Source organism: Akebia trifoliata, chromosome 3 (genome assembly GCF_017979445.1).
Source record: "Akebia trifoliata isolate Shusen 1 chromosome 3, ASM1797944v1, whole genome shotgun sequence".
In the NCBI taxonomy this organism is placed as follows: domain Eukaryota; kingdom Viridiplantae; phylum Streptophyta; class Magnoliopsida; order Ranunculales; family Lardizabalaceae; genus Akebia; species Akebia trifoliata.
Window position 1 is genome coordinate 36,221,362 of NC_141377.1, and position 23,021 is coordinate 36,244,382.

Sequence of the window (23,021 nt, forward strand, 5' to 3'; positions counted from 1 at the left end):
TTTACATAATCACATGGATTTTGTCCATCTTTTCATGTTTTCTGCCACATTGCCATTGGATCTTGTAAAATAAATGGTATCCGAAAGATATAAAAATAGTTGTCACTTGTAGATGTCCCTCGAATGTGACCCTATATGTATGTATGTGTAGACACCCTATTTTTGCATCTACCTAATTCGACAATTCGTCCTTCGGTTGTGATGAATTCTTAATAATGAGCATAAAGAACTCAAAGGCTTGTGAGTATTGTCTCCAATCTTTTCACTTTTAGTTCTTCTACTTCCTCTACTCGTTATGACTCGACATAGAAAATTACGCACGCTTAGGATCGCTATATCTTACACTCGATTTAGCAAGCACATACGCTTAGGTTCGTTATACAGTCCTATAACTTAGAGGCCTTTCTACGTTAGAAAAATATGACCTAGATAATCACGTTGGGATTGAAAGAAACCTCATGTCAAAATTTGTAAAAATATGCAAAAACCAATAAAATGACAAAAATACCCTTAATAAAATTTGGACCCTCAAAAAATCTCGAAAATGCCACCATTGCACTCAGAATATGATTTTGAGTCTAATAAGACCCAAATCGACAAAAATAGAGAAATTTATGAGAAATCATAAAAATGACAAAAATTCCCATCAATGTCTAATTTTAACCTAGAGACCCTGATCATTAGGAAAACATGATAAAAAATTAAATTTAAATTAAAAATCAAAATCCAATTCAAATTCAAATTAAAAATGAATCGACCGATTAAAATTTAAAGAAGAATTTCATTAAAATCAAATTAAAAATTCAAGTTAAAAATTAATTGACCAATTAAAATCAAATTGAGATTCAAAATCAAAATTTATCAACCAATAAATTAAAAATTAAAAATTCAATCGACTAATCAAGCAAGAACTAAATCAATCAACCAAATATTAAATTAAAATTCAATCGACCAATAGCTCAAATTCAAAATAAAATATGAACGATCGAAATTGAAACTAAAAATTTAGTCGACCAATAAAAATTTCAAATTAAAAATCAAGTAACTCACAAAATTGAAAATTAAAATCGAAGCGATCATTTAAAATTGAAATATATATATATATATATATATATATATATATATATATATATATATATATATATATATAAATTGACCAATCATGACTTAATTGATGGATAAGTGTTAAGATATGAGTAGTGTGAGATCCCTACCCTCATTTTCCTAAAAAGAAACGTGTAAAAAAAATTTAAAAAAAATTGGAAGGAGAACAAAAATAGAAACCGTCTTCTATAAAAAGAGAGATGTTTCTTTCTCTTAAGGTCTTCTCCAATGAATTTCTTTCAGCCCTCTTATCCACATCTCCCTCTCCCCACCTTCTAAAGAACAAAGGTTGCTCCTCTACTCTGCTCTCCCACGTTTTTGGCTGGACTGAGACATTCTCTTTGGAGCTCTCTCTCACAGACTCCCCTACGTCTCTACCCCTCTCTATCTTCTTCTTCTCATCTTGCTTCTCTGCATTTTTTGAGTTCACTCTCTGTTTTAGACAGCAAAAAATAAAAAATAAATAAATAAAGAGAAGAGAGACTTACCTGGCTACTCCTTCAACAATCTTTGCTCTCTCTCACGACCCTCTCTCTACCCTCATTCTGTCTAACATCCTCCCTTTCCAATTCCCAACAGTAGCAACCCTACTACCTTCCTCTCTTGAACGTCTCAAATAACCCCAGCTATCTCATTTTAATCTTCCATCTCATGCCATAACAGTAACAACCCTCAACTATTTCTTTCTCTTCCTTTGAAAATCAATAACACAACCATTATCCTTTTTTTTTACTCCACAATGCCTCGACAGCACAACCAACAATTATTTTCCTTCTTTTGATTGATAACGCAATTGCAACTCGTAGCAACAATTTTTGCAACAGCCATCATTTGTGATTTTTTATTTTTTTGATAGATTCATAGTAGCCCTCATCTCGTCATCTTTCTACTTTCTTTTCTCAAGTTATTTCGAGTTCTATATGAAGGATGCAACTCTATCATGGATGTAAGTTCAATTTATTTTTATTTTAAATTTTGAATTTTTTTTATTTTTCCACTTTTTCTCGTTTCTATTGTGTATGGATAATGGTCTGACTTTAATCAATGTGTTCGTAGTGTGTATCACGTATCCTTAACTTTTTTTTTGTGTTCCAAAATTTTACATATAACACATGAATTTTTTATTCGTTGATTAGTCATGTGTTCATAATGTTTTTTATTCAAAATTTTTATGTGTATGAATTCTCAGCCCGTTGATTTACTATGTGTTCACGAGATCTCCAACTTAGAAATTTGACATATGTGAATTTCCAACTCATGAATTTGCTAACATGATTCATAATTTGATGATTTTACATGATTTTGATTTTTGCTAATTTCAAGATTCATGCATGCCTATATTTTCCTGATTTAATAATTTTACATGATTTTGAGTTTCATTAACTTCAAGATATATGTACTTGGTGGTTTTGTGTGATATTCAAGTTCGCCGATTTGTTGAGTTATCATGTGCTCATAATTTCCTCAATTGGAAGATTTTATATTTATAATTGCTATTTTGGAAAATTCATTTTTGGAAATCTAGTATGGAAATTTCATATTTTTCTATCTTGGGAAAATACATATTAATAAATTTCTAATTTAGAGATTTTACATTTTTCCCAATTAAGAAGTTTTTGCATTTTCTTATTTGAAAATTTCATGTTCATGGAAATTCAGGATTTTCTAATTTGGAAATTTTATATTTTATTGAAGCTTTCTATTTTGAAGAATTCATTTTTATAAACTTCTAATTTTGGAATTCATCATATATTCTTAAATTTTTAATTTAGGAAATTTCAAAATTTTTATTTAGAAACTCCATAAGTTGCCAATTTAGCAGTTTCATATTCACAATTTTCCTATTTAGAGAATTTTCTTATGTTCTTATTTCAAATGATTTGGAAAATATGTAAACTCCAAAACATATGATATGATTTGGGCCTTTTCAAAATTTTCCTTTTTGCGAAATTCGAATAATCATGTAATAATTGAAAAAATTTAGTCGTAAGATTCATTTAGCAAATCCGATATAATTTGATGATGATTGGACCTTAGTTTGATTTTAGTCTGTGCATGTTGACCATAGTATAGTTTTGGATCGTAATAGAGACCGATCATCTTGATCGGGTGGGTTCAGTGCTTAACACCTTCTGAAACCCGTAAGCTGACCCTTTACCCATTTTTATTATAATTGCTATTTTGGGAAATTCATTTTTGGAACTCTAGTATAGAAATTTCATAATTTTCTATCTTGGGAAAGCACATATTAATAAATTTCTAATTTAGAGATTTTACATTTTTCCCAATTAAGAAGTTTTTGTATTTTCTTATTTGAAAATTTCATGTTCATGGAAATTCAGGATTAGAAATTTTATATTTATTGAAGCTTTCTATTTTGAAGAATTCATTTTTATAAACTTCTAATTTTGGAATTCATCATATATTCTTAACTTTTTAATTTAGGAAATTTCAAATTTTTTATTTAGAAACTCCATAAGTTGCCAATTTAGCAGTTTCATATTCACAATTTTCCTATTTAGAGAATTTTCTTATGTTCTTATTTCGAATGATTTGGAAAATATTACCATGTAAACTCCAGAACATGTGATATGATTTGGGCCTTTTCAAAATTATCCCTTTTTGCGAAATTCGAATAATCATGTAATAATTGAAAAAATTTAGTCATAAGATTTATTTAACAAATCCGATATAATTTGATGATGATTGGACCTTAGTTTGATTTTAGTCTGTGCATGTTGACCATAGGATAGTTTTGGATCGTAATAGAAACTGATCATCTTGATCGGGCGGGTTCAGTGCTTAACACCTTCTGAAACCCGTAAGTTGACCCCTTACCCATTTTTCTTATTCCTAAACCGATTCAAATCCGTTTGGAGTTATTTTTGGTTCCTAACCCTAAACTAAGTGGTGACTCTCATTTCTCAAAAATCCCTCATTTACCAATCAGACTCCTTTAAACTATTTAGAAAGAAAGGGTCAAGCCAATTTCAGTATGTATATATATATATATATATATATATATGAGTCAAGTTCTCTAGCTAACGAAAACAAAGAAAGAAAAAAACAACAACATTAGGAGCCAGCGTTTTGTCTTATAGGTTAAAAATTTCATAATGGGGTTAATTTTTTACCTTTAATTCATAAATCACTTTTGCTGGGGTTTTTTGTGAGGATCATCTCTGCACCATAGAGACTATTCTCACAAAAATTAGTCCAATCTGAAACTTTTAACCCATATAGGACAAATATACACATAACATTAGAGTTTTAGGCACGAGCATCCTTTTTGGAGTTAAAGGGTAAAAAAGGAAAGAGAATAAAATTTGAGGGATATTATATTATTAAAAGAGAAACGGGGAAGAGAAGAAAGATAATAAAGTCGAAGGGTGTTAAATAAATATACAATAAAATAGGATAGCGTGGACCCCATTCTATTGTATCTAGAGAGATATTTATACCCTACAATTGTAACTGGAGTGGGACTCACCATTGTATTTTATTTTATATATATCTACATAAGAAAAACATAACGACGGACCCCTCTTTGTTACAGTTTGTGTGGACTCCATTACTATAGCTGGAGTGGGACCCCCCATTGTGTTTTATTTTATATATATTTACATAAGAAAACACAACGATGGACCTTACTTTGTTATAGTTTGTGTGGATCTCACTTTATTATAGTTTGTGTGGACAACACTTTATTATAAATTGTGTGGACCCCACAATTGTAGTTGGAGTGGGACCCACTATTGTGTTTTATTTATATATATCTACATAAGAAAATACAATGGTGGACTCTATTTTGTTATAGTTTGTGTGGACCCCACTTTGTTATAGTTTTGTGAGGTATAAAGATTGAGACAAATGAGTGAGGTCCACACGACCCCACTTGATTGTGTTTCCTCTTTTCCCCCTTTTTCAATAAAACCTTTCAACTTTATTGTATTTTCTTTCTTCCCCTTTTTTTCAATAATTCCCCTCAAATTTTACTATTCATCCTCTTTTACGACACAGGTAAACTCTAATATATATACATAAGGCTCAAGTACTCTTAAGGATGTTAGTAATTAGGGCTTAAATGGGTTGGGTTCGGGTCGGATAATTTCGGATCATTCAACATTTTTTGTGTGTTAGATTTCTTTTCTAATTTATATATTGTTCAATTTTACCATTATAATTTTTATTTTATTTTATATGAACTTGTGATATATTAAAGTAGTAGACAAAATATAAAAAATATAATTTCAAAAGCAATATATCATTTGGATATAGGCAGATTCGTATTCGATCTATATTTTAATCTAGTCAAGGTAAATCAACCCATATTTTTATTCGTATCTACTCCAATGGTCGAAACCCGTTAAATTCGTATTTGAATCTCTTGAATTTTGGATAAAATCTGATATATTTAATGCCCTATTCACTTTATTTTTTTTTCCAAAATAATACCCTTTAAAAATAATTATCTTGTTTTTAAGTACAAAAGAATATTTGTGTCATTGTTACTGGATTATGACAATTTTGTAAATATCGAAGGTGCCAACTTAGCTAAGTTGGTAAGACTTGAGGAGAGTCGATCTCACGACCTTGGTTCATATCCCATCGAATCTACTTTCACCTCTACTAACCCTACCTCATTTGTTTAACAATTTTTTTTTAATATAAAAAACAACTAAAAAATGAAATATTACAAAATTTTCATTGCACAATGTCAAAGACACACTTTACTTTCTTGAAAACTGAAATATTTAATGCATTTTAAGATTGTGTTTGAAAAAAAATAAATTAAGACTATCGAAGCTGCTAATGTCTCTATGAAGTCTTTTTTTTTTTGCTAATCGAGTGTCCGGGCTAGCTTGCACGCGCCACGACTAATCTTAGGGATGACTACCACAACAATCCATCGCCATGGTCCCTCAGTTAAATCATGAGAAAAATCCAAGAGGGGAATCGAACCCATGACGTGCGCCTAACCCACACTTCACATGCTCGCCCTTACCACTTAGGCAACCCATGGGTGGGTTTCTCCATGAAGTCTTGAACATTACCATTTCCCATATGACTAGTTTTCACATGATTAATAAGTGGCTTGGGCTAAAACTTCTAAGGTTTTGAGCCCATATAACGCATATTACACATTTTTTGGTAGCCTTAAGAAAAAAAAAGTTTTAAGAGAGAAACAAAATATGCTCTTATGTCTAGACATGAAAAATAAAATAATTGTGCAATTTAAAGAACTAATTGAAAATATTAATTTGCTTTTAATTTATATATATAAGAGGCAAGAGGTTTGGAGTTTTATGTTTTTAGATAAATTTAAAACTTAAAAATAATATCCTAAAGTTATATTATATTATACTACTACAGTTTGTCCGTTTTGTAATCCTTTTTGGGGTTAAAGGGGTAAAAGAGGAAAAACAATAAAGTTAGAGGGATATTATTGAAAAATGGGGTAAAAAATGAAAGATACTAAAATGAAAGGAATATTAGTGAAAAATAAGAAAGGGAGGAGGGGGGGAGAGAGGAACGACAATAAAGTTGAAAAGACCAAAATATTAGATAATAGTGTGGACCCCATTCCACTGTAATTGAAAGGGACAGTTATCTCATAATTATAAATAGAGTGGGACCCATAGTTGTGTTATATTTATTATATAAATGACAATTTATTCTATGAAGTAAATTGATCATTTCACCTATGCTATTTTTTATTAATAAAATTGATTTTAGGAGTAATAGTTTTTCAATGTTTCACTTCATATTTTTATGGTGACTTGCCTAAGATATTCTTACTGGCCCATCGTGATTTGACCAATATGTTGGATTTGATCAAAGAGATGCAGAAATAGTATTTCTAAACTCACGTAATCATCGGACGAAGTATCCAATAATTACACATAAAAAATAAAACCGAGTTTTCAAGTTTTAAAATATAGATCAACGCCAACGTAATCATCGTCTATGCATTATCTTGAATACCAAGATTGGCAAGATAGATTTTATTTCATCGTTCAACTCCAACAACAAGCTAAAATTTCCCACTGTCGCTATCTTAATATGTATCATTAACTTCTTTTTTGTCATTGTTTATTTTTTCTCCACTAATTTTCTCAATAACATATATTGAAAATCTTAAACTTTTATTGAAATATTAATTTTTCATTGGTATCATTATTGGTCTTTATTATATACTATTGATCAAAGAAAATCTAACGGTTCAAAACCTTTATGATCTATGGAAGGGGTGCTTATAACACACTAAAGGCCTATTTTATAATAGAACAAAGAGTTGCCTCAATTTCACTTCATCACATGTCATCAAATCAAGGAAAAGTCTTTTAAGGATATATATGGTGATGTACACTTACAAATAGAATTATAGAAGAATGAGAGAAGCAAGAAAGAGAGACCAAATGAATAAAAGTCAACTAAATTGCGAAATCTATAGTTCAAAGGTTCACAATCCCATTTGATAGTTTCTCTTAAACATACAACAAACAAACCCAAACCCAAAACCACCAACCAAAACCTCTCCACCAAATTATTCTCTTCTCGTCTATAGAATTTCGACAGGTGAGTCTCCAAAACCAAATCTTTACTTCGAGATTTTCGCCTCTGATTCTTTTTGCTGCCACCCGTTACTCTCTTTCTCTCTCTATATAAATGTGTACTGGGTTCTACTGGGCTTTCAGTTTCATTGATTTCTTCGTCTCTGAGTTTGAATTCTGGAACTCTAGAATGCCTTTCAGGTGTTTTTCTCCCAAATATGAAAGTCAGTGTACCAAGATATCTCTCTCTTTAATTTATTTTTCTGTACATTGATGCATTTTTAGCTCAATTGCATATATGGGTATTGTTTTGATGTGTTGAAATGTGGATTTCTTTAATGTGGGTGCTTCTATTTTGATCCAATTTTGGGTAAAAATGGTTCATTTTTGGATCTTTGGATCATTCTTTCCCTATATTTTGATGGAGACATGCATTTGAAAGATGGGTTCTGTTAATCTTTAGTTACAGAGTTCTTTTTTATTCAAAGATTGTTTTTTTTTTATCGGCTGTGTTTCTAGAGGGAAGGAAGGAAGGGAAAGGAAAAGAGGGGTCTAGCATGGCCAATAATGCTGTTGCATGCATCGAGAGGGCCACGAACGACTTGCTGATCGGTCCAGATTGGGGAATAAACATCGAATTATGTGACATTATTAACGTGGACCCTGGGTATTGTGAAGTTTTTTATACCAAAAATCTCAATTTCCTTTGATAATTTTATTATAGTTATGTAGTGAGGATCTAAGTAACCATCAGCATTTTCCTTTCGATGACCGTAATATTGTATTTGATTTTTTTTTTTTTTTGTCTGTCTTTGTTTTCATCCACAACTATGGCTATGTAGTGAGAATCTACTTGAATCACCTTAAAGGGAGTTTTAATCGAGCTTGTTGTCTTGAGCTGCATTGGCTAATTGATTATCCTCTAACAATTTCTGAATTTAGTGGTGATAAAGATTTAGGTTAAGGGTTGATATATATGAACCAATGTTGAGGACTGACTGATAATTTATCTGTTCAATTCATCATCATATACAATGCATGCTATGCGTTGGTGGTAAGGAGCTCATCACTCTTCCAAAGGATAAATTTATTATGTCAATTGCATGTCGTCTAAAGTAGAATTACTTAGTTGATTATTCTCTTACAAATCATGAGGAAACTTCCCATATATAACATCTGATCCAATACAAGGGGTTGAAAAATTTAGATCATGCTCGAGTATGTGAATCAAGAACTTGAGACCATCCATATAATCTGTTTATTCCAACATTCAATTGCTTTTTGAATACTTTCGATATTTTTCTATGTCTCTTGAATTTTAATTGATCAATATGTTTTTTTTTAATCATATTTTGTCTATTTAAAATTGCATACGTGTGAGGTTTATCCTTTGCACATCAAAGTGTTAGCCAGCCAAGTGCCTTGTCTCACGCCTTAGTGCCTTAACACTGGTATGCCCCATTTCATTTCTAAGTTTGATAGTTTCATGTAGTTTTGTGTTGTTAATTATTTTCAACACGATGATGGTGAATTATTGATTAACGCGGTTAGCCAAAAAAAGAAGGAGTTACTGATTAATGCAGAGAAACCTGTGTGGTGATGAATGGAAGTATGGAACCAGACAGCTTGAATCTGTTTTAGGCACTTCTGACCTCGGATACACTTTTTTATTGTCGAAGTTAGGCTGGTAATAAGTCCCTTTAGCAATGTCTTGAGAATCTTGCTAGGGATATATTCATTTAAATTTTCCGAACTAAAGGAGGTTAACATTCCGTCTTTTTTATTAATTAACGTGGTGAAGTTTTGTTTTGTATTGGGAGGCCAGCTGTGGTCACGGTAGCATTGGTGTTTCCTTCTTTCTATTTTGATGATTAATTAAATCCCTTTTTTCCGGGTTATATCTCCTACCTCTCATTCCATTATTTCCTTTTTTGATTATGTTAGCAAAAATATGTTGGCATTTCATTGTCCTGATTGAATTGGTTGAAAACTACAGGCAAGCAAAGGATGCCTTGAAGACACTTAAGAAGCGTCTCACAATGAAAAATCCCAAGATACAGCTACTCTCTCTTTTTGTAAGTATTATATGTTTCAGTCTTCTACAATTTTAAATATTTGTCATTTTGTGCTTCTTTATGTTCGAACTTGGGAGTTTTCTATTAAGCCAGAACATCAGAGCATTTTTCCTCTATCCTGAAGTCTGACTTTGAAGATCAACAAATAAATATGTTTTTCCCTTCTGATGCTATGAGGGGCCAGATATTCCTAATAGAGAGTTGGTGACAAGTATGGACAACTTCTGGTAATGCTTTCTGATAGGTTCCTATTATGGAATGGTTTTTGAACAAAAGTTAAGCTGTCTCTTTTTCAGCAATGAATGATACCCAGAAACGACAAGGATACATGGCGGATATGGTGCAGATATGTCTCCCATTTTAGAGTAGCTGGGTAACGTAGAGGGTTGGCTTTTCTAGGTTTACGCATAAACTTTTTGCCAGGAAGCCAATCACATAAAGGGATCGAGAAGCTGAAAAAAGAAAAAGTGTAGTTATTATGGTTACACATTAAAGAACAACACTAAGAAGGATGAATGTCTATATGAAGGATGATTCTATTTTTATGGAAGGAAACCTAGATTTTTGTCTTTTGTCCTCCTTGTTGTTAGGGTTGGTTTGGACCAGTAATTATATGGTCTCCAGCATAATTGTCTTACTAAATAAAACCTTTTTTTATAGATAAAATAAAGGAACTTTCATGCATGTCATGTCCTCTTTATATTTGTTATACTTCATTATGCTTTTGGGTATTAGTTGCACCACTCCCCTGAAATAGAAAGATAGAAAACAATGAGTACTTCGATGCCATATAGATTGTCGTGGCATGTTGCCAACCCCTAATCCTCTTCCTATTCCTATTGATCCTGAGATATATGATATTCTGGATCCTTCCCTTTAGGAGTTTTCTCCCCTGGAATCATAAATGGGTTGGCTCCTCGCACTTGTCTTGTAGTACAAATTACAACTTTGCCTCTTTAAGCAAATGGTATTACTGGGCTATGGGACAAATACTCAAACCCTACTACTCATTTGGGTTTTCAATCTAAAACCCTACTATTGTACATGGAAAAATCCAGGACGGGAAAATTCACAAATTATTTTGGGGGTTTTACACAAAAATTTTGCAAGAAAAAAGGAATTATTGAAAAAATGATGGCTTTTCTTATCTTGGTATAAAAACAGTCCTTTTTTAGTTGTTTGGAATTAGTAGTGAATAATATGCTAATTATTAGTTCATCTCCAAAAAAATTGCTAATTATTGCAAATCTTTGAACAACTATATTACATGTATTATTAAAAAGATTCAACAAAATTGTGTTTAACACTCAAATAGTTCATGAACTTATCAATAAGATTTACTCAGGGTTTTCTTTATGAAAACTTATGCTCAACTTTTCATCTGACTCTATCCAAAATCAATATCCCCAAACCACCAAAACTCTAGCCTAGACTAAGCTTTAAGATCATTTCTTTTACCAATTGTTCTAGGAGGTCAATACCCTAACCTCAATGTTCAATCCTAAATGGAAAAAGAGAGTTCTAGACCTAGCACCTTTGTTAAATCAGGTCCACTCTTTCTTTGGATATCCTTGCCCAGCTTGCTGGCAGAGAGACCTCAAGGGCTATCTAGGCCTGCCTTTAAATACACCTGTTCTCATCAGCCCAAAGCATGATGTCCAGTTTCATCGATGTCATAGAGGTAGTATGCCTTATATTAAAAAGTATTACTCCCGTTCCAAGTCCATTTTTTTTCTCTAGCAATGATTTATTTTCTTAAATGATTACCAATGAAAGTAAAATTATACTTGTCCTCCATGGTCTTTATACCAAATGTGAGAACTTCAAATTGATAGCTCCCTATTGCAATGCTTATTAAGCTTGCAACTTTAATATGTTTTTGTTTGATTATTCGGTAGCCTATGCTAGTTGCTTTTGATTGTTGCTTTGTACAAAACTCCTCCTTCCAACCTATATCTTTTTTGGCTATTCATTGGCGCACAAGGTGACAAGGACCATCATTGTCTCCATCCATCTATTGAAACTATTATTATCTTTACTCTGTTGGTTTTTATGAGAGTTGCTTTCCATTTTAATAGTTCTTCTCCCGATCCAACTCAGACTCAAGGGTTGTGTTACCTAAGTACATGGTACAAGTGCCAAGTGTCAAAGGTTTGGCGCGTTGGTCTCTAGAAATTTTGTCACAAGTAAATGACCATATGAAAATATTAACTATACATAAATTATTAAAATATAAAAACTACAACTCATTTAAAAACAAAGAAAAGTAAAAAAAATAGAAAATATCTAGAAACTACACTGTTATAAATAGAGGAGAGAATAAAAAATGAATAAATGTGAGCGGTACGATGAAGTGATCTCTATGGTACGTGCCTGTTAGTCCTCTCTTGTTCTAGCTCAAGCTCAAGGAAAAAAAGATAATAGTCATACTTTGAAACTCTTGGCATGGGTTAATAATCATAAGAAAATATTAATGAGATGTGAATAATTAAAATATAAAATAACAAATCTTGGAAAAACAAAGCCAAATAAGTATAGACTAGAAAAATCTAGAAGCTACATTATTATGAAGATAAGAGGAAAAAAAAAGGATAAATATTAGAGATGAAGATGATTAAACAAAACAAATAGATAAAAGGAGATAACTAAGTATAAAGGAATAAGAAATGTATAGAGCTAGATGTGTGTATCAATCAACAAACAAAGAGAACTTAATGGTGCACTATTGTCATGTGTTGTCAAATGAGCAACATATACAATAAGAATAAATGAGGAACACGTAAGTCTTATCTAAGTGACAACGAGAGAAATGGTGGAACAAGGGAGAAAAGGACTTCACATTTAAAGAGTGTATATCACACATCATCATCCTCTCACTTTTTATTCATTCCCAAGCCAATACTTTTTGAATATATATATATTTGAGAGGAGAGTACCTAATGTGACATAACGACATGCATAAGATGAAATGCTATACTTTGTGAATGTTCCTAGTTTTTAGTCTAGTTTTAGCGTACTTCATTATGTGTTCACCATGTAAGGTTATACTTGGGCATAATATTAAATTTTGACATATTTCCATGAAATATACCGCAATATTCCTATTTCCACCAGTTTCGACACAAAATTTAGCCGACAATTTCTTTATGTATATATTTCGGTGGAAACACTATTCATTTCACGGAATATTACGATGAATAGTGAATTTGATTTGAAATTATCAATTTTTAGGTATAAAAATGCAATATTTCGATGAATAATAAATTTTGACCTAAATTTTCTTTTTAAAAAATGCTTATAATTTCTTCTAGAAAGAACTTGTAAATTACACATAGTATTTACTAATAAACAATTGCATATAACATTCATCTGTTGGTATAGATGAATTATGATTAGTTAAGTATCTATTTCATCTTATTTTAATGTATTCTAAGCATATTAGTATGTTTATACATACAATCAACCGTGTTTAAATTAGTTGGATACATTAGTAATTTATTCATACTTATTCAAAAAATAAAAGAAATATAATAACATAAGAGTGCAATAATTGATAATTTCTTCATTTTATTCTTTTAAATATTAAGTTGTATGTAGTTAATGCAATATTATTTTTCCTATTTTCATTGTCGGACTCTCAATACTTGCACGAATGTGTAGCAAAATGATGTTGATATTCAATTTCACACTCCATATGGTAGTTTATTGTATTTGGATCACTTAATGAGTGTGCTTTAATGCCTATTTTATCATTTCCTTCAAGGTCAATGAAAATTTCTTCAATATTTTTGTTATTTCCAAAACTTGTATTAATTTCCACACTGATCAAAATATTTCCATTTCCAGACTAACCGAAATAGACATAGAAATCGAAATTAATACCTTGTACTTAGGTCATTGAAAGCCATTCTCTATTAAGTTTTAGAAACTTGTAATACACAAAAGTCGAGTTTATTAAACACCTTAGTTTTGTCAAGAAGTGCCAATTCTAAATTTTCTCGACGATGTTAGCTCAACACATCATTGACACATTTCAAGGAGTGTTGTCTTGTGTAAAGGTGTTTGGGCATGACTAGAACCTTAGGTTTTGTGGTGTCTTGGTAACATCTCTCAAGCCCCACATTTTGTTCGCTTCATTTACATTGTCTCACCTATCATCGCGGGACACATTTCATCCTTGGCATTCCTCATCTCCTTATAATTTTCCCACCTTGAGTATCCAACATCCACACAATCCTTCACCCTCTCTTCCTTTGTACATTCTTGTTCTTATTGACCTTTTGAAATGTTTTGCATCCATTTTGATGAGCCCTTTAGTTTAGTTGCCAAGCAAGTAATTGTTTATATAATTCAATCAATGCCTATTTTTGTTTTTAGCCCCATGGGCATTCTTTCATATATGCAGATAATATAATTTCAACGGCAATTTATTAGTCTATTTCAAGAATTTATCATCTTTGGTCTCATATGGCTTATTGGAATTTTGATTGGCTAGTTGCTTCCATGATCATTGGTCCTTAAAATGTTTATGGAATGTTTTGTAGGCTTGACCTTGTCTCTTGGTTGGCCAATAGACAAGCTATGATATCTTGCTCTAGTGTAGATGCAAGTATGTTGTTTCGTTTCTATTACTATTGACAACATATGGCTTATGCTCTTTCTATCCCTCCCACCTTACTCTACAACATCACAAGGTTCACAGTTTCATTTTGGTTTGAATATTTTGGTCCAAACATTACGACTCTTTAACATAGTATATTTTGAAGTTCAACTTCCAAAAGTGTTGAAAAGTTTTGGTATGTTTCATGCAACATATAGGTATGAACAAAACAATTATTTCATTGTTGAAAACCTAATTCTTAGGAAAAAGGTAGACATTGTTATTTGCAAACCACGGGTTGATAACCCCCCCCACAAAAAAAAAAAAAAAAAAAAAAAAAAAAAGAGAAAAAAAAGCTTTTTCTCCTAGAACTTACACACAAGAGGAGGAATGTCCTATAAACTGATGGTCTAGAAATACTTTGAAGTAACCACTTTTGTATCTTGGATCTATTATACATAAGGATGGAGAGTTTGCCCATAAAACCCGAATTGAATGGAGCTGCACTTCTCAAGTGCCATGTGATAGGCAAATCAATCCAGTTAGAAGCAAAATTTTATAACTTGATAGTTCAAACAGTTACGCTTTATGGAGTTAAATGTTGGGTGATCGAGAAGCGTCGTGTTAATAAATTGAGCGTGGCAGATATGAAGATGTTTACACGGATGAGTAGGAAGACTAGGAACAATAAAATTAGAAATGAATGCCTTCGAGAAATTGTAAGAGTAGTTTCAATAGGCGATAAACTAAGATGGTTTGGGCATGTTCGACTTAGGTTGATTACAACCCAGTTAGAAGAAATATTCAAGTTGAAAGTTCTAAGGAACAAGAGGAAGTCCCATAAAAGTGTGGATGGTGATCGTGAAAGCAGATATGAACACACTTCGAATAATTGAAAGCATGGCTTTGGAGATAGTGGAATGGAGGAACATGATTTAGTTAGCCGACGCCAAATCTTTAGGATAAGGCTTTGATGATGCTGACAATGATGATGTAACATAGGTAACTTCTTCTCTATTCAAGTTTTTGGTTCAATTCAAATAGAAAGAGAGATAAAGAGAAAGAGAAAGCGTGAAGGAGAATTAATTGTGAAATAGAGATAGAAATTCTTTTACCTATCAAAAGAAGAAGAAGAGAGATTTGTTGAGAATATGGAGAGGAGTTGGATTGAATTGCCAGTATGCATGACCATTGTTTAAATTTTCCCACCATCTCAGAATGTTTCAACCGAGATATTTTGGATTGGTCTGAGAACGGAAGGAAGCATTGACCTAGAAACATTGAATGTTTTGAATTGTCCATAATGTCTTAGTTTTTTTGGCTTGGACATTGCCTCAAACTGATATTTTAAACCTTTGGTACAATGAACATGCCTCATGCAGTTCAAAGAATTAGAAGACGATCCCGATTACTTATAACCTCCACACAAGTCCACATTCTATTGATCTTTCATATGTGCGGCACATTAGTTTGTATGATCCTGATATTTTTAGTTAATATTACATTGCAATGTGTAAATTTTTGTTGTGTATGTGAACACTAGTAATTTGATCACACACCTATTGAACATTTCGCCAAACACCTTGTATGCCACACCTTCCAAGACCTTGTTTGATAATTGCAATGAAGGATAAACCCAATTAATAGTAGCAAATGCAAAGAAGATAAACAATCACACAAAGAAAAAGTAAGAACATAATACCCACAACGCGAGATTTTACATGGTTCGCCCAAGGGCTACGTCCATGGAGGTATGAGTGTTGGAGCTCGATTTCACTATGAAGAAAACGGGGCAAATTGATACAAGGAAACACCTTTATCACTTATCTTCACCTTCTTCTAGATCTCAGTCTTCCCAAACCTCTCAACCTCTTTAGGTTTTCTTTCTTTCTCTACTCTCTTTAGAAGCACCACATAAGTGGGCCATTTACATAAGTTACAAGCCCAACCCAAATTACCTTGGACCGATCCAAAAACACGCACACTTGGACCGGGCCTAATTGATTTTGAGCCATAACTTCAACACTTTTTTCTCTTATTAATTCTAGTATGTGTAAATGTTGTTCATATTTATCATCGTATATAGAATCATATTTGGTGGGTGTCAAACCCACAATCGTGTGATTAAAATTCACATGCCTCGTCATTGGGCCATGGATATTGGTTCTTAATTAAGCATTAAAAAATGTATGACTTCTATGATTCATTTGAAGTGCCAACTTAGCTAAGTTGGTAAGACACGTGGAGTGTTGTTCTCACGTCCTAAGTTCAAAAACCCCTTGAACCCAACTTCACTTTGCTAACCACTAAACCCTTTACCTATCAAAAAAACTTCTAGGATGTATTTAATCAACTAAACTAGACTACTCAAACATTTTTTATGCATCAAGTACAATGTTTCAAGGTATTCTATGTTTGTTTCAGAATGTTTTGAAATATTTCCAATGTGTATTGGAACGAAGAAGCGGGATGTATCATTCCTAAAGTTATTCAATCGCTAAAATATTTTAATTCTTGCACTATTCATGCATAAAAGGCATTGTTTCAAGGTACATGATTGTTTCAGAATGTTTTGGAATATTTCTAATCTGCATTGATGTGAAAAGTGTTATGTTTATCCTGACTTTCATTTAATCACTTAATTTTTTTTCTATATTTATTTTTTAATATAAGACAAATCTTGTTTTCTGAGTGTATCAAAATGTTTCAATTCTGTATTTTGGTTTTTCGAAAAACCCAAATGGACAAAGCAGAATGGAGTTTTAAACTTAGATTACCAGTACTATGTACATGGCTGCTAGTACCATGTTTCCGTGTCATGATTGTAGGACTTTCCACAATTAATGCTCTTTTAGAATTCCTCTAGGTGTGATGTTTGTTATGAAAATTGTTGATCCAGGTATTAGAGACTCTTAGCAAAAACTGTGGGGAGAATGTGTTCCAGCAAATCGTTGAGCGTGATATCTTACATGACATGGTCAAAATAGTGAAGAAAAAGGTGGCGGCCTCCATTCTTTCGATTAAATCTTCTTTATGTGCCTTTGTCTTGATATCATATTTCCTGTACTGATGATGTCAAGCTTCAATATTGCAGCCGGACATGAATGTAAGGGAAAAGATATTGATTCTCATTGATACATGGCAAGAAGCTTTTGGGGGACCTGGAGGAAGATATCCCCAATACCATGCTGCATATCATGAACTGAAGGTGCTGACTTTTGATTTTCTCAACCTATAACTAGATTTTTTTTTATTTTAAGAGGTTCTTTTTTCGGACGGTTAAAAGCATTTCTTATTTTCAGGAGGGAAGTTATATATATATTTATACACTAGATTTCGCCCGTGCCATAGGCACGGGCATCCTCTTTGGGGTTAAGGAGGTAAAAGCGGAAAAATAATAAAGTGGGATTGGTATTATTAAAAAGTTTTGAGGTTAAGGAGGTAAAAAAGAAAAAACCAATAAAGTTGGAGAGGTATTATTAAAAAAGGGGGAATGGGAAAAGATAATAAAGTGGATTAAAGGGGTAAAAGAGGAAAGATAGTAAAGATAGAGGGGAATTATTGAAAAAAATGGGTAAAAGAGAAAAAATAGTAAAAGAGGAAAGATAGCTAGATGGGATGTTTATCCCCCGCAAAATTGTAGCAAAGTGAGACTTACCGTTATATTATATATATGCTAGAGTTCGCCCGTTCCTACGACACGCCTCTTTGGGGGTTAAGGGGGTAAAAGTGGAAAAAAAATAAAGTTGGCGGGGTATTATAATTTTTTTTTAAGATTAAGGGGGTAAAAGATGAAAAACAACAAAATGGGTTAAAGGGGTAAAAAGAGGAAATATAGTAAAGTTAAAGGAGGTGAAGAGTAAAGAATATAAAGTGGGTCCCACAAAATTGTAGTTTGATGGAAATTTGTCCCACACAAAATTGTAGCGGACGGGATGTTTATCCCCCACACAACTATAGCAAAGTGGGTCCTACAGTTATTTTTATTATATTTAACTAGGAGTCTGATACTTAGATGCTGATCTCTGCCAAAATTTATTTTTGTAAGGGTACGTTAAAAGGATGTAACAGAAGCTGATAAGGGTAAAAAAATATGTTTTGGTGGGAGAATAACCTTTGATAAACAAGACCCTAACAGGTCTTCCGGTTTACATTTCTAAGAGAAAAACCTTAGCGGAAAAATGTGTGGAAAGAATGTAAAGGGATTTTTTGTGCGCGTAATTATTTATATCTGAATCAGGCTAAGACACTTAGCTCAGTTGGATTAAGAATGTGATGGTGAAAACATATATTACACCTACAGTTTCTCCCTTGGATACCCATGTGCTTATGTGGTATCTTACTTAAAAAATTAGTAATCTCTTTTCCTTGTTTCCTGACAAATCATTTGATTTAGAGCTTGGGGTGGAAGCCTAGAGCAGTGAATGGTTTCTAAGTAAATGTTAGAATTTGAATTATTTATTTTCTTTCTTTTTTTTGTTGAACTCGAACATTGGATAGATTGATTCTTTTTCAATAATTGGCAGTCTGCTGGAGTAGATTTCCCACCCCGTGCAGAGAATAGTGTCCCCTTGTTTACTCCACCCCAAACCCAGCCGACTCTTCGTTCTGCTCCTACACATGAGAACACAGCTGTTGAGGCAGTTTTTCAAACTGATGCTTCTGGTCTCAGGTACTTTCTGCATTATGATAATTGGCAATTTGATTGTCTTTCGGTCTCAGCTGAATTAACTAACCAGCAGACTGAATAATATGTGCCCATTTTGTAAATTGCGCCTATGTTACCATGTTTGCTAATATAGTAGTGAACCACAAATTGATACAAACCGAACCATTTCGAGGTTCGGTTCGTAAAAAAACAGCCAACCAACCCCCTTATTTTGGTGAATGTTAGAGATGCCCGCATGGTTTGGTCAATATTAAGATACCCCTTTGTTTTTAAACTGATAATATGCCCCTCTTGACCTGAGTCTTCTTCCAAGAGTGGCAGACCACGAACTGTGAACCCAAATTCGAACCAAGCGAAGATTCATTATATTTTCTTTCCCTTTGTTCTATGTTATGCCAAATATTAGAGGGGCTCTTGTTCAATGTTACTATGAGAAGAAAACTAATGACGTGTTCTGGAATCTAGCATAAGAAGAACCATCCTTGTTTGGCAATTAAAAGAGCTTGTTGTTATATATCTACAATTTGAATTTATTGCTTGCTCTAGGTGACTCATGGAATAAACAACTTCATGTAGGATTTCACACAAGTACTCACCTCTGTCTTGTGTGCTTTGAAAGGAAGGCACACTAATTGGATCTGCTTAACACCCTACTTCCATTGTAATTTTTATATCTTCTTGCATATAGTGTTTATTATATTATTAGATGAAAATTCTATGTTTTTGGTTTGCTCTTGATCATATCCTTTTAATACATTTTGGATAATTCCATTCAACTTCTTGTGAGTTTGTTTGTACAAGCAGAACATAGGCCCTTCTTGGATTCATCCATTGGTTTATAATCCATTCTGCACTGTTTCTTTGCGACATTGTTCTACTTGGTGTGTGATGAATGAATCTTTTTTGCATTTTGATAATTTTCCTGATTTGTCTTCAATGCAGCTTAACAGAGATTCAAAATGCTCAGAGTTTGGCAGGTGTATTGATGGAAATGCTTAGTGCATTGGATCCTCGTAATCCTGAGGTAATTTCTTCTTTTTGATTACTTTGAAAGACTGCCTACTATATTGCTCGGTGTAGCTGTTGTTTCTTTTGAAGAAGTCCAACAAGTTACATGTTCATTCATTTTGCTCAAACCAGACAATAATAGCCTCATAATTGTTATGGTTAACATTGATAGCCACATAATAACCTTTCTTTTGGATTTTGGTAATGGGAACTGGTTTTATACCCTTTTAGATTGATATAAAAAAAAATTATTACTATAGGGCAAAGAGAGGAGGTTGAGAGGACTTACCTCACACAGAGATGAGAGGAAGATAAAGAAGCAACCCTCAAGAAACCGAAGTACCTCTTCTTCTTTTTTTGAGGGGGGTGGGATTTGGATTGTCACTTACGATTTTGACAGTTGACAAAAAAGATGATTTTCGATCTTTGCTATGTGTGCAAGAGGGAGGTGCTGATCATTTTTCCCTCTTTTTGGGATGAATTGGATTAGGATGGGGTTATTCATGCATGTATTTAGAAGTTGGTCTACCTTTGTTTTTTTTCCTTTGGAAGTTGTGTTACGAGTCTCCTCCCACTTGCAGGCTCTTGTGGTTTAGGGAAGGAAGGAAACCACTGAGTGCTTTTTTGTTTTTTAATGGAAACGTGGAGCCACGTGGTGTTATCTGACGAATCAAGATCTCATTGTCAGATCGTCAATGGTGTTTAAAGATTGTAGAGGTCTTTTTTCCATGATTTTGTATTTGGATGGGGCTTAATTGTATCTAGAGAAGGATTTTTTTTTTCATTATAATCCCATGTACGTCTCCTTGATCTCTTAGGAGTATTTTTATTATTATTATTATTTATTTTATTTTTATTTTTATTTTTATTATTATTATTATTATTATTATTTTTTTTTGGGGGGGGGGGGGGGATGGGATTCATCTCTTTAAATACATAGTATAATACAAATACACAAAGAAAGATCAAGTATTTGTGGATTTGTCTCATGGTGAAGGTCCATTGATGAAAGAGAGAGCTAGTGTCTGACTAAAAAAAAAAATGATAAGAGTGAGCCTTTTTGATGGATGTAGGCAAACGATAAGATTGGTGGGCACAAATTGAGAAACTCCTCAATGGTGTCTGCAGATTTTGTCAAAAGAAATACCCCCACTTATTTAACATCGCTTTGGAGTTTTGTTCAACTTAATGGGGCCCCTGACAAATATTTAGGGTTTTTTGTTCCTTGGAAAATGGAATGCTAGATTCAATTATTTTTCTTCTCCTTTTTTCCTCCAATTTTGCTTCCTATGATTTTGTTTTGTTTTGTATTGTTTTTTTTTTCTTTTTCTTATGTGCTTCTTATGGGCAGGGCATAAAGCAAGAACTGATTGTAGACCTTGTCGAGCAGTGCCATGCGTACCAGAAACGTGTCATGCTTCTTGTGAACACTACTTCGTAAGGATATGCTCCAATGCTTTTACAGTTATCTCATTAAAAATGTTGGCACTGACTATGATGTTTTCTAATATTTCAGAGATGAGAAACTTCTATCACAGGGTTTGACGCTGAATGATGACTTACAGCGTGTGCTTCGGAAACATGATGACATAGCGAAAGGAACCCCTACTGCATCTTTGGGAATAGGAGCAATAGAAACTCCCCCTGCACCTGTTGTGAATGTCAATCACGAGGACGACGAGTCTGAAGATGATTTTGCTCAGCTAGCTCGCAGGTGACAGTTTTTTTGAGGTTCCCTTTCTTTGTTTCCATCACACTTTATAAATTTCCTCATATTAAGTATCAATGTGTTCGTATCCTATACAGAACTTTAGTGTAACCTACAACTAAAAATACCCAATGCCCAATAAGTTTTCCATATTAATATTTTCTCTAGTTTTTATGTTTCATAGATTGCTAGAGTGGTTGTTCTCATTCTAGAAAATTGTAGGGGGTCATCATAGATTGGTTTTATATATCAGATGTTATGAAGTATGAGCTAGTAAATTCTTTACTGAAACCGTTGCTTCCCATAAAGATTTGATGATTAAAGTTTTCAAAACCATCTAATAAAGGGTCCTTTATGCCATTATATCTGTTTGAAGTAAATGAGAGCTCTTACTAACTATTGTGTATTATGTTATTGTAGGTCCTCGAAAGACATTGTGCAGGGGCAGGGTAGTAATTCCGCTGAAGCCAAGAACAAACAGGTCTATGTTAGCCCACTTCTTCCCCCACCACCCTCATCAAACAAGGCAATCAGTACTGATGCCAGCATCATCGACTATCTCAGTGGGGACTCCTACAAATCTGAAAGATTACCAGAATCGCCCAAACCAACACCCCTTGCAGTTCCGCCTCATCCACCATTGTCACCAAAAATAACTTTCTCGCCCCCTCCATCACATGGGTGGGACTCAACCTCATCTTTCGTGATTCCTGAGCAACTGAAATTCGATGAACCCAAGAAACCTGAGGAATCCTCCGAGCAGCTTCCCTCGGCTCCTTGGTTACCACCTCCACCATCCAAGTATGATCAGAGACAACAGTTCTTTGAGCAACACCCACAAGGTTTGTTGGGTGGTCCTTCCCAAGCCAAAGGTAGTAATGGATCGGGATTCTCTTATGACGGGTTAGTAGGGCAGACCCAGAATCTCACTCTTAACAAAGAGAAAACCGTTGCTCAGGACTCATCGACCCCACCAACTAAACAAGTGAAACCAGAGGATGCCCTCTTCAAAGATCTGTTGGATTTCGCAAAGGCCAAGTCTTCATCTCCCTCCAAACCTGGTACTAATAGATCATTTTGAATGGTAAGTTGGCGTTTAGTGTGGACAGTTTGTGTTTTTTTACTATTGTTCATAGTTATTAGTCTGTCACTACAATAAATAACTAGACTTCTTGCTTCTTGAATAAAGACTTCTTGCTACTTAAATAAAATTTGGTGGAGTTTCTATTTGGAGCATAGAAGTTGCCTTGCCTTCTCTAATATTTGTTTATGGCGTTGTTGCTTAAGAGTGTGTTGCTTTCTT

General features: G+C 33.3%; 1 protein-coding gene across 1 annotated transcript; it reads left to right on the top strand.

The window, feature by feature from the left end:
* Positions 1-7,490: 7,490 nt before the first annotated feature.
* LOC147406658 (TOM1-like protein 3) lies at positions 7,491-22,954 on the top strand. Its single transcript, XM_086434791.1, has 11 exons — positions 7,491-7,683; positions 7,803-7,882; positions 8,178-8,325; positions 9,655-9,733; positions 17,233-17,331; positions 17,428-17,541; positions 18,860-19,005; positions 19,945-20,026; positions 21,362-21,447; positions 21,527-21,724; positions 22,139-22,954. The coding sequence occupies exons 2-11, from the start codon at positions 7,849-7,851 to the stop codon at positions 22,797-22,799; spliced, it is 1,647 nt and encodes a 548-aa protein (XP_086290917.1). The 5' UTR covers positions 7,491-7,683; positions 7,803-7,848; the 3' UTR covers positions 22,800-22,954.
* The last annotated feature ends 67 nt before the right edge of the window (positions 22,955-23,021 follow it).

What these genes read in the sequence shown, in the direction of transcription:
- LOC147406658 (XM_086434791.1), top strand. Translation starts at nt 7,849, where the DNA reads ATGCCTTTCAGGTGTTTTTCTCCCAAATATGAAA. An exon ending in ACTGATGCTTCTGGTCTCAG is followed by an intron (nt 19,006 to 19,944) that starts GTACTTTCTGCA and finishes TCTTCAATGCAG; the next exon opens with CTTAACAGAGATTCAAAATG. An exon ending in CTTCTTGTGAACACTACTTC is followed by an intron (nt 21,448 to 21,526) that starts GTAAGGATATGC and finishes CTAATATTTCAG; the next exon opens with AGATGAGAAACTTCTATCAC.